An 18,938-nucleotide genomic window follows, 5' to 3' on the forward strand; every position below is an offset into this window, starting at 1 on the left:
TCACCTTTTTATAGAAGTCAGCTGAAGTCATAAAATTAGTCAACCTTGTGGAACATCTGACCCATATCCTTATCAGCTAAGAAGATAGTTTTAAAAGAACACTCCACTTTAGTATGATTAGAAAGGACAAAGGTAGATGACTCAGGGAGCTGGAAAGGTATGCTAACAGAAATGGAGTTCCAAATACCAACCTGCTTACGTCACAATCTGTTCCAGTAAAGTCCTTAGTAAAGGACTCTTTACTAAAATCATCTTGTATCTCCCTTCTTGTTAGCCTACCTGTGGGCAAAAGAAGTTTCAGAATAATTTATAATCCTAAGTGCGTAAAAAAAAAACCGAAAAAAACCCACAGCCTCTTACGTCATCCTGCTTATGCTGTATGCTAGCCTTAAACTCTGAGGTATTGAATAGCCTGTGATTAAAGCACTGTAAAATACAATGATAGCTGTTTTTTTTTTGAGGCAGAGTTTCGCTCTTTCACCCAGGCTGGAGTAAAGTGACGCAATCTCGGCTCACTGCAACCTCCGGCCCCCCAGGTTCAAGTGATTCTCCTGCCTCAGCCTCCTAAGTAGCTGGGATTATAAGCACCTGCCACCACACCCAGCTAATTTTTGTATTTTTAGCAGAGACGAGGTTTCGCCATGTTGGCCAGGCTGGTCTCAAACTCCTGACCTTAGTTGATCCACCTGCCTTGGCCTCCCGAAGTGCTAGGATTACAGGCATCAGCCTACACTGGTAGTTTAATTATGTAATTCACATAGTTGGAACAGCTCCAGAGAAATGAAGGTGGGAATGGGGAAAAGGCCAGAGGCTATAAAAACAAAGTTCTATAAAAGGTTAAAGGGCTGGTATGGGCGAGTTATACGAAAGGCAAGATGATATAAAACAGAGAGGAGGCAAGGCTGACCTCTTTTTTGGATGTATAAATGAAGAAAAAGGCAAGATCTGCTTAGCTTGCGTGTTTAAGGGAAAATCTATAAAGAAGTCCATTTCAAAGGGGCACAAGAAAACGATTGGAGATGATGGAAAAGTTCTGTATATTTATTGTGGTGGCAGTTACCTGACTATGAGCATCTGCCAAAACTCATAAAAATGTGCACTAAGCGGGGGAGAAAAACCCCAAAGCTATTAACAGCTAAAATTCTGATTAACCTTATGAGGTTTATCACAGTGAAAAACAAAAACAATAAGCATCTTTTAACTAATTGGGTTAATGTTTTATAATGTTGAAAAATTGAAACCAACTGTTTCAGTTATGTAATGAAGCAAGGTTTTACAAGTTTGTTCCAATCTTCTCTCCCTCAAATGGAAATTGAAGTTTCCGATATCTCCCCAGTGCAACCCACCAAGAGAAGAGGGAGGATCTCAGCCTGGAAGAAGGGCTGCAGTGGCAGGCAAAGAGACTCAGCATCTGGCTCTCAGGGGCTTTCTTCTGGCTCCAGATATGGAGCAGCAGACCCATCTACCATATGCTCCACCACCAGAGAACAGCTACATGCTATTAAGTTCATTATTTTTAGACATCTACCACTCTCAAAGCTTTTTTCTCTTTGATCATCCCTCTATCCTCAGGGAAATCTTGCCTCAAGGTTACCCCAGGAGTCTAGCCTAATGCCAGAAAGTCTTTCCTGATTCTCAGGCCAGTAAGATGCTTCCACAGCACCCTATGGACTGTTAATTGTTTGTTCTGTAGTTAGCTGTTTTTGGACCCATTTCCTCCACAAACATGGGGCCAAAATTCTGAAAAGAGACCAAGACTTATTTTTCTAGCGCCAGCATCCAACTAGTGCCTCGCAGAGAGAAGGTACCCGATAAATGTGTCTTGAATGAGATTCTAGGACAGTACTTCTTATCATCTTTACAGGTCATGAAACCCCGCCTTTGAAAATCTAATCAAAGTCAGGTAATCTACTCTAAAAAATGTACATTTACACATGGTTTCACATATGATTTTAAGAACTCTATGAAGGGACTGCAATTCCTACAAAGACCTCCCAAATTGAGATGTCTGGCGTAAACATTCTAGTCTCATCTTAGCTATATATATACAATGCGACAAGTGAAGTGTCAGCTGTTTAAGTCTGATCTAGAACAAAGAAAATGAATTAGTAGGAGATCCCCCAAGTAAGAGATGTCAGGGAAGAAAAGATAAGAAGTAGACATGGGCCACCCATCCCATTTTATATAAAGATTCCCCCAGTATTTATATTAAATAAAGATAATGGGGCCTGGCAAGGTGGCTCATGCCTGTACTCTCAGCACTTTGGGGAGGCCAGGAGTTTGAGACCAGCCTGGACAACACAGCAAGACCCAGTTTTCTAGAGAAAAAAAAAAAAAAAGTTGTTTATAGTTAGCTGGCCATAGCGACACATGCCTGTAGTCCCAGCTACTCAGGAGGCTGCGGCAGGAGGGTTGCTTGAGCCCAGGAGTTCGAGGCCACAGTGAATATAATCATGCCACTGCTGCACTACAGCTCGGGCAATAGAGGTAGTCACTTTCTCCAAAAATGTATATATGCATTTTCATTCCATTATAAGACATATGACACACTTAGGGAGTAGAATACCAAACTTATCTTTATTAGTTATCACTAGCCCTGTGACACGAGCTGAGTTCTAAAAAGACTCTCTGTGGGGTGGAAATTGGAATTGGAGGGACTGGCAATGTTCAAATAGTAGTATTACCACCTAAACCCACACTCTGATTTTCCTAATGAATTCAATTCTGTGGGACTGGACTGCCCTCTACTTTGGACACAAAGGCAGTAGTTAGAGACCCTGGTCCAACAATAAAACCTGGAGTCTATCAAATCAAATATGTAACTGCCATTAAAGTTCCATGTATTTGCTATTGCTATTTCTAAAGTGAAATTATAGACATGTAACCAGTATGGAATTAATAATCATAGGCTTGTTGTCAGTTCCTTTATCAGGTCCCCATTTCTGAAAATCCTGTACACGAAGGAATGTGAAGGAAGGTAATCCCAAGGGAAATTCAAAAACTGTTCAATTCATCATGAAATCAAAAGTTGAAGCTTTGGCAATATTTGCTAAATTAGTATGTCTGCTTAGTATCAGTATTTCTATATATTACTGTTTTAAAACTTTATGTCAAAGAAATGATGAGACTCTTTGGTATTCAGCCATGTCCTCAGAGCCATTTCTTTTAATGCCACTAATTCCTTTTTGTGGAATACTTTTTAGGATCTCATTTGTGTGTGTATCTCCACATACACACAAAACAAGTCTCTAATGGCTTTACCATTGGCTAGTTGCAGCTGGGAAATCTTCACATGCTCAAAGCAAATCATCCTATATGGCATACTATATCAGATGCTTGGCCAGATTGCCTCAAGATTTTTTTTTTTAATGTGCAAACTAAAGGCACAGTGTACTACGGTTCACCTTCAGAAAAAAAAAATGCTATGTATCTGTACTCTGCACACATAAACTGTAACTTCCTCAGACTTCCTTATAAACAATAGCTTTTAATGTTTTTTGTATTGATAGACTAAGAAAAAGTCTCAGCAATTTCATGGAACAAAACAAAAAATCCATTGGAGCTAAATACCACATTGATGCATGCTATTCTCTTCATGCCAATTCTCTACCCTATGACCCTACATAACTCCTCCCTGTTCACAAATATACCTTCACTCTTTTGATCCTATTAAATATTGAAATGAAAAAGTCGTTTTTGTTTTTTTTTTTTTTTTGAGACAGGATCTCACTCTGTTGCCCAGGCTGGAGTGCAGTGGTGATATCATAGCTTACTGTAGCCTCAAACTCCTGGGCTCAAGTGATCTTCCTACCTCAGCCTTCCAAGTAGCTGGGACTACAGGTAGATGCCACCAGGCACAGCTAACTAAAAAAAAAAAATTTGTAGAGGTGAGGTCTATGTTGCCCGTGCTGGTAAAAAAGCCTTCTTTAGAGAATATTTTGTATAGAAATGAAAATACATCACCACCAGGGGTCAGTGCCAGCCATGTGACTAACAGGTTTTAAATTAGCGCTCAAGAGAACTTTTAGCTCCAATACCTTCTTGAACAGGCCCCGTACTTCCTCGTAACTCTGATCTATTTCCCATCCCTGTCCATGCCCAACGTGTAAGCTTGGCCAAGACCAAGACACTCTCATAACCTCTCTGGAAAACAATGAAATGGTCAAATAAGCTACATATGCTGGCTTGTCCTTCCTTGCTCTAATTTAAAACATTAACCTTTATATATATATATAAAATTTTTTTACTTATGTAGTTAAATATCAAGATAATCTTATTATTACATTTAGTTAACATTTACAAAGAAGGAGCAGAGTATTATCCATAATGCTATAAACTGGGTTCTTATTAGCCATAAATCATAAAACATGAACTCAAAAGACTTCTCACAAAACATCTATGTACTCACTGAGAGCTAAAACAAAGCATTCAACACAAAAGGTAAGAATGAGTAAAACCTCACAATATAAAATTTCAATGCCTATCTATAAAATATGTCCTTCAATCTAGTATTTATGAAAAACTATTTTTATCTAAAAAGTAGTTAAGGCAGGAGGATCACTTGAGGCCAGGACTTTAAGACCAGCCTAGACAACATAGGGAGACCCTGTCTCTACAAAAAAAAAAAAAAAAATTAGCTGGGCCTGGTGGCACAATGCCTGTAGTCCTGCCTACTCAGGAGGCTGAAGCAGGAGGATCTCTTGAGCCCAGGAGTTCGAGGCTGTAGTGAGCTATGACTGTGCCACTACACTCCAGCCTGAGTGACAGAACAAGACCTCATCTCTAAAAGAAAATAAAAAATAAAGATAAAAATTAAAAGTGATCATCTGAAATGACAAAGGCAGTTTTCTGAGGGCCAAAGAAATAAAGAAAGCTACTAAAGATGTTCTGAAAATACATACACTAAAATGGGGTCAGTAAATGGGCTAGATAATAAGTATTTCAGGTTTTGTTACAAGCCATACTGTCTCCACTCCAACTATTCAACTCTGCCATTGTTGCAAAACAGCAGTTATAGACAATACATAAATGAATGTGTGGGTGTGTTCCAATAAAACTTTACTTACAAACCAGGTGGCTGACTCTGCTAATTGTCAACTCATACACAAAAATATAGATCCACTGGTATGACAATGTTTATGTCACACCTTTGCTATAAGGCTGACATGAGAAATGTTACTCTAAATGGCTGTTCTTCCACAGTAATTTCTTTTTACTCAGGAATATAAAATATTATTTGCATTTTTTTTAAAAAAGACCTATGTTCACTTTTAAAAATTACATTTTGAAAGGAAAATTGATCTCTATAATAATCTCTAAGACTTGAGAAAGGAAATCTATGGGAAAGAGAAGAGTAGGACGAGGAGGCTAGAAGGAGGAATCCAAAAGAACCAAGGTGAACAAACATTAGCTCAAGATTTGTATTCTCAGAACTATCTGCAAAAGCTGGTAACATGCATATCGTATATAAAACACATTTGTGCCCTCAAGAAACTCATGACGTAGTTGAAGAGCAAACTTATTTTTTGCCTCTGCATTCCAAAATTTTCAAGATTAAGGGCATATGGGATTGCAAATACATTTTTTGAAGAAGCTTAAAACTTATGCTTCAAAATAAAGACACTTTTAATGAAGACTTACACTTTTATAAACAGAAAAAGACGGCATAAAATCATATTACATCTAGAATTTATTTTATATTTCTATTCTTTTGTCCTATATCAATTCTGTATTACTATCAGTAACTATGGCTCACTACATGGGCATAGCCTCCTGAAAGAATTTATCAGAACTTTCTTGGGAATGGGGTAGGGTAGTACTGAACCGAAAAAATCCCATGATTCCTCTTCTCCTTCCTTCTCCACCCTCTGACCCCCACTTCAAGAATCCCTACTATATATCATGATCTCTCAAAGTACAAAAGATAGATTTCTCCACTGAAAAAAACTAATTCTTGAATCCTAAAATATATTGAACATAATAAATCTGCGTGCCTTCCTTCAAGTAGGCTCTGTCTCCGAAAAGTTAAGTTTGTACAGTAGAAAACAAAAAATTCCCAGGTCTGCAAGCAAGAATTAAGACCAAAACCACTGTCAGGAACAGTGGTTCATGTCTGTAATCCCAGCATTTTGGGAGGCCAAGGCAGGCAGATTGCTTGAGCCCAGACGTTTGAGACCAGCCTGGGCAACATGGCGAAACCCCATCTCTACAAAAAAAATACAAAAATTAGCCAGACATGTTGGTAAATGCCTGTGGTCCCAGCTACCCAGGAGGCTGAGGTGGGAGGACACAAGCCCAGGGAAACAGAGGCTGCAATGAGCCTTGATCATGCCATTGTACTCCAGCTTGGGTGACAGAGTGAGACTGTCTAAAAAAAAAAAAAAAGAAAAAAGAAAAAAGAAACTACACTTCTATACCCAGGTCCATCATAAATTATATAAGTGAGGTTACTTAAATTAGGGTAATTCCTAAGCAAAAGTTATAAGTGTTTCGGCTGGGGGGGGAATAAATAGTGCCTAAATTTATTATAATTTTAGGCTGTTCCCAAACATTTTTAAAAATCTGACTGAATTTATACCTACTTATTTTCTTAAACAACATACCTATCCAGAAGAATTCTAACTCTTTCTTGGAAGAAAATACTATTAAATCTACTACTTAAAAGTAGAAAAATAAAGCACAATTCATTCACTAGGGTCAAGGAAATTAAAGACCAAAACAGACCCTAAAAAAAAATGCATATTGTAACTGTTAAGCATTACAGCCAAGAAGAATTTTAGCTTTAACATCAAAAATAAGAGGCTCCTCAGAGAGAACATTACATGAGATTTTTATTTTTTAGCTTATTTTTTTATAGTGAGAATGTTATGTATAATTTTTAAAACATTAAGAACTGAAAGACATTTTCCACATATGCAAATAAACGTATCTCTAACTAGGAACTATATATATAATTTTCTCATTAGGAAAAAACAAGAGAGATTCATTAGCTTAAGCTATGATAAATAGTATATAAATTAATGAGTGAAGCTGTATTCCAATAAAATACAAGAAGAGAGCTTTAAGGTCTGGCTAAGCATCCATGACCCTACAGGCAATGAGAAATCAAATGTTTTGGGAGAGAGAAGGAAGAAACAAAGTAAACGAAGCTCTTACACGGTATATTTAGTACTTTGCAAAAGTCATTTCATATCCAGGGATACTGGGTACTGCCACAGGGAGATCAGACTGTTAGAGGACCTCAGCAAGACTCAGAGGTCTAAAAGAAGGGAAAGGAGCTGAAGGCTGTCTCCATAGTTTCAGGATGAGGGGTCAGAGAATTCAAAGCAAGTCCTGTCTTGTCTCGCATGATTGTTACAGGTCCCCTACACTACCCAACCGTCCTAAGTTAAAACCAGTGTCCAAGATTACCCTACATTTTCCTACATTTTATCTAAAACTTACCGAATCTTCAGGGGGTCTCTGGATTTTTCCCCAATCCACAGAAGGCCCCTTTTCTTGCAAAAATCTATGAAATAGCTTCCGAAATCCATCCAGGTCTTTTTTGGTGTGCTGTGAAAATAGAAGTCATTGTTACAACCAGCAGAATGCTTAATATTTAATAAAAACATAAAGACAGATATAAGTTACACATTTAAAATATCGTTAAATGAAATTCTTACACCATTAGGACATGGAGGGAGCAAGACTTTTTCACATCCTAAAAGCTAATACAGGCTGGGCATAGTTGGTGCATGCCTGTAATCCCAGCACTTTGGGAGGCTCAGGCCAGCTGATCGTTTGAGCTCAGGAGTTTGAAACCAGCCTCGGCAATATGGCAAAACCCGGTGTCTACAAAAAAAATACAAAAATTAGCCAGATGTGGTGGTGTGTGCCTGTAGTCTCACCTACTCAGGGGCTGAGGTGGGAGGATCACTTGAGCCCAGGAAGTTGAGGCTGCAGTGAGCAGAGATTGCACCACTGCACTCCAACCTGGGTGACAGAGTGAGATCCTGTCTCAAAAACAAACAAAAACAAACAAACACCATTTGTTTAATGGGAATTCCAACTGGCTCTGTACTTTTTTTTTTTTTTTTTTTTGAGACAGAGTCTTGGTCTGTTGTCCAGGCTAGAGTGTAGTGGCGCAATCTCGGCTCACTACAAACTTCACCTCCCAGGCTTAAACTACCCTCCCACCTCAGCCTCCCCAGTAGCTGGGACCACAGGCGCGTACCACCATGCCTGGCTAATTTTTGTATTTTTTGGTAGAGACAGGGTTTCGCCATGTTGCCCAGGCCAGTCTCAAACTCCTGAGCTCAAGCAATCCTCCTGCCTTGGTCTCCCAAAGTGCTGGGATTACAGCTAAGAGCCACTGCGCCTGGCCGCTACACTTACTTACCAATATCTTTCTCTACTTCTCAATGAAAATTAATCTTCACTAAAAGAACAAAAAGAAAGAAAACACAGCTAGCTTCAAAACATTAAGTATAAATTGAAATATAAAAATGAAAATACTAACCTATTGATTTATAAGTAAAAAAGTAAATGCCTCCCAGTTCTGGAAAACTTCTATGACAATTGTCAAAGTAGCATGGTTCTATCAGAAGTGACTCTCTGGAAAAGGCATGCAGGACATATGAAGCTAACTTCTCTCAATTACAACTGAACACAGGTATGCATTTCTCCACCCAATGACATCAAAACACAGAACAAAGTATAATTTGGTTCTGATTATTTTAATGACTTTGAAAACTTCCTAGGCTTAAATGAAAAAAAGATGATGGATTTACAAAGGGCAAATGTTAAAAGCCCGTAATTGTTAAGCAATTCTAATTTTTTTGTTTTTGATGTTATCGTACATCTTGTGCTGATTTGAGGTGATGATTATCATCATCACCAGCAGCAACTCAGCATGAAGACAGATGAAGGGGGGGGGCGGGGGGGGGGGGGAACACTGTAGAGACCTCCTTACCTCAAATTCATGTGATGATGCTGTGGTGAGTATTTTTTCTAGTTCCTTCTTCACAGATAATTCTAGCTCTTGCCGAATGACTTCTTGGAACTGAGAAGCACCATCTTGAGACATTGCTTTGCTAAGATCTTAAAACAAAAACATAAAACCACCAACAGAAAACTCCAGGAAGCCATTCAAACAGCTGGTAAGCTATAACTGATTTCTGGTATTCAGCAAATGAAAAGGGCTCAATCCCAAGGTCCCTTTATCCTGTGGCAGTAATTCAGTGGTGTCAACTAGTTAAGACTCGTTTCACTCCAGTTTCATATTCTCCACTAAACAAGAACCCCTTGAGAGGTACTGGCAATTCCAAGGTGCCTCTACTTCCCTGTATCAACGTTTTCATTTTAAAAGGAGTAGGGCATAGGGCTGCCTGCCATCTTCTGGTTCCCAATTTCAGCCAAGACTTTGCACTGCTTACGTGTGTCAGACTAGACTTTTAATGCTTTTGGCATAGCCGGGCACTTCTGTGACAGATGGATCTCACTAAAGGTGACGGAAATCCCTCTTAGATAAATACAAACAATAAAAGTAGAAAACTACAGAAAAAGGCTGGGCAATGGCAGCTCATGCCTGCAATCCCAACACTGTGGGAGGCTGAGGCGGGTAGACCCTGGAGCCCAGGAGTTTGAGACCAGGCTGGGCAACATGGCAAAACCTCATCTCTACAAAAAATACAAAAATTAGCAAGGTGTGGTGGCGCCTGTCTGTATTCCCAGCTACTTGGAAGGCTGAAGCAGGAGGATACCTTGAGCCGAGGAGGCAGAGGCTGCAGCGAGGCGAGATCGCGCCACCGCGCTCCAGCCTGGGTGACAGAGGCAGATCCTGTCTCAAAAAGAAAAGAAAAGAGAAAAAAAAAAAAAAAAAAAAAACAGAAAAAGAAACACAACACCCCAGACCCAAACACCTTGGGAGAAAAATACCAACACAGGCTGTTTTATACTTTATCTAGAAAGTAATCATCTTATTTACTTCTCATAAAATAGGGACAACTGGATTATTTGTCCACCCTTCCCCTTCTATCCTTAGTATTTGATTCAATCTTATTTTAAAAATGTATTTGTAAAGTTTCTATTCAAATAGTTTGATAACTAGTTATTTTTACAAATGCCTGTTAATTTAGCAGAATCACAGTTCAATAAGGCTAAAAACTCTTTCCCCTTATATACTCCACCTACTATAAATTCTTTCACTTATATTTGAATAAAAGACATTTATACAGATAGAATTAAAGACAACATATAAGATAAAACTAAATGTAACTACAAAGTTTAGAAGTAACTAAAGTAGCTGTTTGAGATTTGTCTAAATGAGAACCATTTGAAAACAAAACAAAACATTTTAGAAGCTCCCTCTGCAGAACAATAACTTATTAATTTACATGATTTAAGGTCAAAACACACAGAACCCAAGTCACTATCCTATCAACCCAAGCTAAGAAAGGCTGGCTGAAAGACTCACATTTAATATTGCATGTGCTCTCTGTCAACACAGGTCTAAGTTTCAGAGGCAGACTTGAAAAAATCCCAGACACAGGATCAAACTCGAGAAATGTCTCTAACCTTTGTTTCTTTCTTTTGTTTGATACAGCACCAATGCACATGAAGAATAATTTGTTTTCTTCCACCCTCTTTATAAATATAATCGGCTTAAACAAAAGAACATTACAACAAGCCTGTCACCTCTTCTACCCCTCTAAAAGCTCTGTTTTTAGTGATTAAAGAATCAGGAAGGGCTTGTAACGAATAAAAAATATTCAAGAATAAAGAATAAGGAAGAGTGCTTAGACAAGAAGTGTAGCTATCTTCAGCATCTGGGCACAGACCAGGAGGCACAGAGCAGGGAACCATTTCCCTTAGTGGTGACTTCTTCATCCATCCTGAATTTTTTAAGAAAGGTCTGAAATTTCTGGTAGGAAAAGTAGTACAGATGTTAGAAGCTTTCTTGGATTTAACATTCTCAGGTTACACTTCTGACAAGGACAGTTGTGTTTCTAAAGGAAGGTCAACTAAAATCCTCTGAATAATCCAAGATTTCTAACCTCATGAAGTGTTTTGTCCCTATTTCCTAGCAATATAAAATTGATTCCCCACGACTTTAGACATAGAGTGGATTGGGAGTCAAACATTTCATTACCTTAGTCAAACATTTTTATAGATGGGAGGGAGCATTTAACCTACTCTCATCATTTTACAGATGAGGAAACAGGTTGAAAATAGTTGAATGACTTATCCAAGGTCACAGAGCAGGCCAATGTTGGAGCCCAGAAGCAAAGCCATGTTTTTTTAGTCCCATTCCACCACAGTGAGGCAGAAATACCTTGCTAATGTTTTTTTCCTGGCCTGGCTCTCTTTAACCTTGACGCAAAAATCCCTAAATACCACACTCTCCTCCAAAAGCATTTATATCAGAACCTCTTCTTACGTTCAATCAACAGACAAGATAATTCCCCACCACATAAAACTGGACTTACTAGATACTTTAAGTCAATTTCAGATAGAACAGGCAATAACTTTTTTTCACAAGTTCCTCCTTTCCCCCAGTTTCCTAATTCTTTCTGTTCATAAGAACTAAAATTTCAACATCATGGGCTTTTTTATCCAGCTGGACCCAAAAAAGAGAGAGGGCTACAGTCAATCTGACAAGTGAATATTTTTGTTTCTTAATTCATGGATCTCATTTCATGTATTTCAGCAAGTAAGAGGGATACATAATACCCTTCCCTGACACCCTGACACTGGCGCAAACAAAATAAGTACACAAGCTAGTTTCATAATGCACAGGCCATGGAAAAACCACAGGGAAGGCACCAAGAGCAACAGAGAAGTTGAAGAGCCATCCCTAGGCCACCTCTGTCTGATCAGTCCCAACCTTCCTGGAAAATCCACAATGAGAGATACTCAAAGTCAGAGAATTGGAGAGCCCACTTAATCTTAAATCGGGAAATGACTTGTGATCCAAATAACCATAAAACTCCAAGAATTTAATGGCAACTGGAAATAATCAAGATAAAACTATCTTGATTATTTCAAGACATAATCAAGACATAATCAAGATAAAGCTATCTTGATTATTTCAAGGAAATATGAACTATGCCGGCTAGATTTACAACCAATTCAAGCTAACCAGCTTCTTCTGGGCTCATTACAGTCCTTTAAACCCAGTTATTTGTGAATATTCCTCCTAGAAAAGCTCTTTATGGGGTTCCACTACTCAAGTTTATCCTATATCTTTTCTTACCTCTCTGACCACACCTCAGTTTCCCTAACTGGCTCCTCCTTTCCTCTCCTGAGATTCCTAAAATTCTGTCCCCAGACCATTTTTTTCTCCTCAATTCTCATGCCACTCTCCTTACTGATCACTCAAACATGTGCCTCTCATCCTAAACTTTTTTCCTGAGCTCCAGGATCACATTCTTTACTTCCTTAAAGATTTCTGACACCTGGATACCCAGCTGGGTACCTCAAACTCAACATGTCCAAAACATGACTGATCATCCAAACTAAATTACTCTTTTGCCCACCCTGTTCTCCACAGCATTAACATTTCCATAGAAACTAAGGTTTAAACCTCACAGTCACAGTTGGCTCTTCCCACCTTTCCCCTCACATTGGACAATGCAATATCAAAACTTCTTAAATGATTGCTGTAATTCCATTCACTGTTTTCCATTTCCATTACTGCTACCTTAGTTCCCCTAGCATTTTTATTCTCCTAGTCATGACAACAGCTTTCTAACTAGTCTGCCCATCACTCTAATCTAATAGTGCCAAGGCGGATGGATTGATCTCCTTAAGCTGCAACCCCCATCATATCACTTCTCTTCCTTGCTTGATGAAATTCTCATTGCCTATGGAAATAAATACAAATTCCTTATCCAGGCATGTCTCAAAAGCCAAGCTGAAGTATCTTTTGGAGTAGCCAAAGCTAATGAAAGTATGAAAGCAGACTGCCTAAAGGCTGCAATTTCCTACTCCATTTGGGACATCTAGAATAGTTCTTCTAAAACTTTAATGTACATACAAATCACTTGGAGGCTGGTTAAAACACAGATTCCTGGGTAAGCTTCCAGAGAGATTCTGATTCAGTAGGTTTGGGGTGGGAAAGATATGCATATCTAATAACCAAACATTGCCAGTATGGCTTTGAGTAGCTCTGGTAGATTACACTCCATTTATCTTAACATATTTGTAACAGCCATATTCTTCATCCTTCTTGCTACTCCAATGCTATTCTGTCACCAACTCCCTGCCCCAATGCCCTGTGTTTCAGAGACGGCACCAGGCCCAGATTGGTCCAAAGCCTTCCCAGTGATTGGTTTAAGCATAAAATGTAATACGATTCTGGCCAGTAAGCCATAAGGGTATAATCTGTCACAGCACTTTGGAGAAAGGTGTTCCTCACTGAAAAAAGACATACATGAGAAAAGATAGTATTTTTTCTACTCACATAATGAGTATGTGTCCACCAATCACCCCACGTTTCTTCTGCCATGATTAGTGCCCTTGAAAGAAGCTGACCCAAGAATGAGGCAGATATGTCAAAGATAGCACAGCAGAAGGAAGGTCTGATAAGCTTTTGTACTGAATTAACCAACCCTGCATATCCTACTTCAGGATTTATGGGATAAAAAGACCCTCATTTTTGAAAGCCAAGTGAATTGGTATTTTTCTGCTCCATTAAGTTAAAAGCATCCTAACTATAAGATTGTTCGAAACCATGCACTTCAAATACCACTCAACACTTTTAGAAAAGGGGAGGCAGAAATGAGAAAAAAAGTAGAAAAATAAGAATGGCCCAGTATGAGTTCCAGAATAATGAGAATCATCCCAATCTCTGGGAAACCGCCCTGATCTCTCAATCCCCAAAGACTCAAACTGTTTTACTTGATTAGCTTCTGTCATTTTGATGGTGGTATTCCTAGTGTTCTAAGTAGTGGCTTCTGAACATTCCAAGAGGCCTTTCTTTCTACCACAACTGATTTGGGAGTTTTAATCACTCCTGTCTCTGTATTATATCAAACACCCCTCAAAACCCCAATTCTTTAGTTAAATGTCTGTCTGCAATCCTAGAACATATTCTCTTGAGGGGGAAAAAACTACATTATGTCATGCAACTTTGTTTTCCCAAAACCTACCTTAGCACCTTGCACAGTACAGGTGCCTAATAATGGTATGTAACTAAACTGTAGATCAGGACTTAAATTCTCATATAATAGTAGTTTGAATAGCTCCTATTCATTTGTCAGAGTTCAGTTTAAATATTACCTGAGATTATCCTCCTAGAAATCTTTCTAAACTAAGTTACCTATTACATGCTCATATGCTAGATCCTTGTACCTCTCCTTTATAACATCATAATTTTAAAAATTTATTCAATGTTTATCTTATCCAACAGACTGTAAATTCTGTGAAAGTATATGTCTGTAATGTTCACAGCTGTATTCCCACTGCCAAACACAGAGCCTGAGATATAGTAGATACTCACGTAACATTTATTAAATGAGTAAGAGCCTATTATGATCCAGCTATGCTCTGGGTATACAGAAGGCAAAGTCTAGTCTAGTGTAGGTAGTGCCTAGTAAGCCCAAAGTGAAACTGTACAAGAGCCATGATGTCTGGTCACAGAAAGGCAGAGTTAAGATAAGTATAGACTGTCATAAGTATCTGAAGCCCCAGTCCCTAAGGCTTCTCAAGCAGAGGCTGATTTATTAGTCAAGTATCAGGGATATGGTCAAAGAAGTTTCACACAGATAGGTAGTCTAGACAAATGACTACTAAATTTCTTTTCAATTTTATTAACCAATATAAATGCCAATGTAATGTTTTCACTAACTTTAGAGATTAAACAAAATTGGGCAATTTATATGTTTACATTTAGTTTAATTTAGGGAAAAATATAGAAAAAATATTCCATGTCATTCAATGATAAATTAAGAAAAGTAAATTCAATTAAGTTGCATCTTACATAATTTTATATGATCTTTTCATACTAAAGTTATTAGACTGTCAACTGACTACACTGAGATATATTTTTAGATGACTCAGCTTTACATTCATATGAATGCTTAATAAATGCTTTTTGATAACAAAAATAAAAGGATATCAGGCTTTCAAGAACTGTTGCAGCAACAAATATGCAGAGCAGCTCGCTAAAAAAGATTTTTGCTAATCATGCATTGCTTTACTTAAAAAAAAAACTGCTACAATTTATATATAAACCAGACTTCTCATTAACAATTAAAATTAACCCTACTCTTATACAATAGAGTAGCTCTTAAAATCTCAAAGGAAAAAGAAAACACTACTTATGGAAAACAGAACATTCAGAAGAGATTTGTTAAATAATACCACTTTGTTTTATGTTTAATGGATGAGAAGAAAGTCATCACAAAAGGCCTCACACTCCTTTATTGAGAAGAGAAAGAGGTATAACATAAAATCACGATGAAAAGCCAAAAAATGATCCGGTAGTCCTGCCGTGTAACTTGCTATGTGTGCATTTAGAGAAACTTTTATGCTTAGAAGGGCTTTAAGGTCAGTGAGTCCAATTCCTTATTTTGGAGATAAAGAAACAGGGGCCCAGAGATGCTGACTTGCCTAAGGACACAATGCCAAGCTGGAACTCAAACCCTGTTGCCTGGCGCCCTGTTTCGCATTCTTCTGGAGCAAGGTCTCTCCTTTCTCAGTTACAGTGTATTTACATGGTTTACCACCTCCAGGTGTTTGCCACTAAATCTGAATGAAAACCGGCAGCTCAACTATGTCTGCTATGTGAGGTTAAAACTACAATTAGAATAATACTTTCTTACTGCATCTCATGCTCTTCAACTCTTCCTTATACACTGTGTTGTCTAAGCAGCGAAAAAAATCGAAGAATGCTTTTATGCATTCCATAAATATTTTATTACCAAGGCTAAGCATTTTACCATTAGCACAAATGAACCCAAAACAGTGGATATAACTATGTTGTTCTGTTTTCCTGTGCTCTTTGGAAGTTTTAAAATTCTAGGCAGGCATATAACACAAATGAAATATTACATCAGCTTCTGCCAGAGCAGCAAATAGAAGAAAATACAAACTCCAATCACATTTTCATTGTGGCCAAGGAGCAAGAAGAGCTACTGTCAAAGAAAGGATCCCCTGAAATAGTATTTTTACAATATGTTGACTAGCAAGTAAAAAGGAGACTAAGCATAATACAACTAATTTCTGGTCCATGAAGACAATTAATGGCTTTTTGTTTGTTTTTTAGGACACAAGCGAAATCACAAAGAAACAATTCTCTTGATTTACACAGAAAAAACTAACAGAAATATCTAAAAATGTTTACGGAAATGAAACATTTTATTGTTTATGTATATTAACGAGACAACATAGCCAATTTCTCCAAGTTTCTCAAAAACAATCCTTAATTGTAAAATGGATTGGGGGCACAATCGATTTCATTTGTTAATGACTGAGAAAAATAAACAACAGAACTGTTGGCAGAGGCAGAATTTGAGTCTTAGACAATTACTGTGCAACAAATTAAAGGAGATGCCTGCATCACCAATCAAGAAAACTGGGAAACAGCTTTCGAACAGAGTATTATCTTTTTTCTCACACATAAGTCACCCAATCAAAAAACACACAAAGTTTAATTTTCTTTGATAGCTTCATAAAGCCAACTTTCAAAGAATGTGTTATTAATAGAAGGACACGTGCCTGGCAGTGGAATTTTAAATATCTAAGAATTGGCTGGGCACAGTGGCTCACACCTGTAATCCCAGCACTTTGGGAGGCCAAGACAGGCGGATCACATGGTCAGGAGTTCAAGACCAGCCTGGCCAACATGGTGAAACCCTGTCTCTACTAAAAATACAAAAATTAGCTGGGCATGGTGGCGTGCACCTATAATTCCAGCTACTCAGGAGGCTAAGGTAGGAGAATCACTTGAACCTGGGAGGCGGAGGTTGTGGTGAGCCAAGATCGCGCCACTGCATTCCAGCCTGGGCAACAGAGCAAGACTCCGTCTCAATGAATAAATAAATAAATATCTAAGAAGTATGGTTTCAGTTAATAGTCATTGTGCCTGGGACAATCCATTCAATTACCAAGACCAAGATGGCCACAATTTCAAACACTATTACTCCAAGTTCAAAATATGATATTTAGAAAAGAAATTGTAGGCTATGTCAAAACGGCAACAGTCTTTAGAAAAACTCTGTCTTCTAAAGAGATTCTATCCAACCAAAAAGGTAGTAACTGAATCATATTTTCTCATCCATTAAACCCCAAGCCAGAGAACTTGCCCTACTAATTTATTCATATTGCTGGAATTTTCTCCAACAGTATAAATGCTGGATATCAGGATGAATAGCATTACAGAAAGTTAACACACTCTTCTTCATTTTCACAGATAATCCAGGTTGACTTTCAAATATCTGTTTATGTTAACTTTTCAGTAATTAATATGGCTAACTTTCTGAGAACTCATAATGCCTATGTCAGGCCTCTGAGCCCAAGCCAAGCCATTGCCTCCCCTGTGACTTGCACATATACGCCCAGATGGCCTGAAGCAACTGAAGAATCACAAAAGAAGTGAATATGCCCTGCCCCACCTTAACTGATGACATTCCACCACAAAAGAAGTGTAAATGGCCGGTCCTTGCCTTAACTGATGACATTACCTTGTGAAAGTCCTTCTCCTGGCTCATCCTGGCTCAAAACCACCCCCACTGAGCACCTTGTGACCCCCACTCCTGCCCGCCAGAGAACAAACCCCCTTTGACTGTAATTTTCCTTTACCTACCCAAATCCTATAAAATGGCCCCACCCTTATCTCCCTTCGCTGACTCTCTTTTCGGACTCAGCCCACCTGCACCCAGATGAAATAGCCATGTTGCTCACACAAAGCCTATTTGGTGGTCTCTTCACACGGACGCGCATGAAAGCCTATACTTCTGCAAAAAGCTTGGTGGGAACTAGGAAACTACAGTATATTTCTTTTATTTGAAACACTTTCATTATTAGGCCAACTGATGTTCCTCACACAATCTAAGTATCCCATTATTTTAATTAAACTTGCTATAATTCATCTATGAAGGGAAAAATAATACATACCAACAAAGGGAAGGGTCTCTGTGAAACAGTATTACAAGAAAATACCTACGGACTAAAATAACACCTGAATTTCCTTTTAAGGTCATTTTTCAATTTATTCAGAATATTAAAATGGCACTCCCAAAAAGAGTACCAGTTAATATTTCTAATTTCTCTAATGTCCCTTATCAATTTTTTTTCCTCAGTAGACTTTCACAAATGAAAATCATCCATCTTATTAGAAGAAAGGCTGAGTTAGCAAGAACAGGGACAATTTAACCACAGAGATTACAAGGTCCATGTTGGAAAACAGCACTTTTCATCAGCTCAACTCTTCATTTTAAATTTCTTTAGAATTTTTTTTTTTACATTTATAACTGTGACTGAATTTAACTAAACCCTTCTCTTCAAACAATATAATAAATCTTAAATCAGATCTTTAAAAAATGAGGGGTATGCCCTAGTCATTATTTTCATGGCTCTTGTCCTCACTCAAATCCATGCCACTATCCCTGTGCTAAAAGTGCCCTCATCATCTAAATAATCAGCAACAGGCTAAATTTGGTTTTAGGATTTGAGAAGAACCAGGCCCCAGAATGCCTCTCATCTCTGTATTCCTTGGAGACCCCTCCAGTTATAATTAGCTCAGTAATCTTCCCTGGCTAGCTGCCATCTATCAAATAGGAGTCACCAAAAAAGTTATGAAAAGAATTTTAACAAATGGGAAAGCTGATAGGCCTCAAGCATTTTTTAAGTGACAGAGGTACTTAAATGGCTTTCCCTGAAATGTAAGTATGTACCTCAATTTAAGAACATCAGGGACATTTTTACATAATTTAGATAGATAATGGCACATTTAGAAT

At 38.2% G+C, this 18,938-nt stretch overlaps 1 protein-coding gene across 12 annotated transcripts in view; it reads right to left on the bottom strand.

Annotated features, from left to right (window-relative positions):
• The window catches only part of UGP2 (UDP-glucose pyrophosphorylase 2), a 52,663-nt gene that overhangs the window by 28,161 nt on the left and 5,564 nt on the right, over nt 1–18,938 (bottom strand). For 9 of the 12 annotated variants that reach the window (XM_063789787.1, XM_063789786.1, XM_063789785.1 and 6 more), the window contains 2 exons: nt 8,951–9,078; nt 7,444–7,551 (listed from right to left, as the gene is read on the bottom strand). The exons of 1 other annotated variant lie outside the window; for it this stretch is intronic. In XM_063789787.1, the coding sequence (XP_063645857.1) occupies nt 7,444–7,551; nt 8,951–9,064 (222 nt within the window). In that variant the 5' untranslated portion in view covers nt 9,065–9,078. Of the gene's footprint in view, nt 1–7,443; nt 7,552–7,661; nt 7,831–8,950; nt 9,079–18,938 lie in introns of all 12 variants that reach the window. 2 more of the 12 variants (XM_063789793.1, XM_063789794.1) reach the window with 1 other exon arrangement.

This window comes from Pan troglodytes, chromosome 12, assembly GCF_028858775.2.
Source record: "Pan troglodytes isolate AG18354 chromosome 12, NHGRI_mPanTro3-v2.0_pri, whole genome shotgun sequence".
Classification (NCBI taxonomy): Eukaryota; Metazoa; Chordata; class Mammalia; order Primates; family Hominidae; genus Pan; species Pan troglodytes.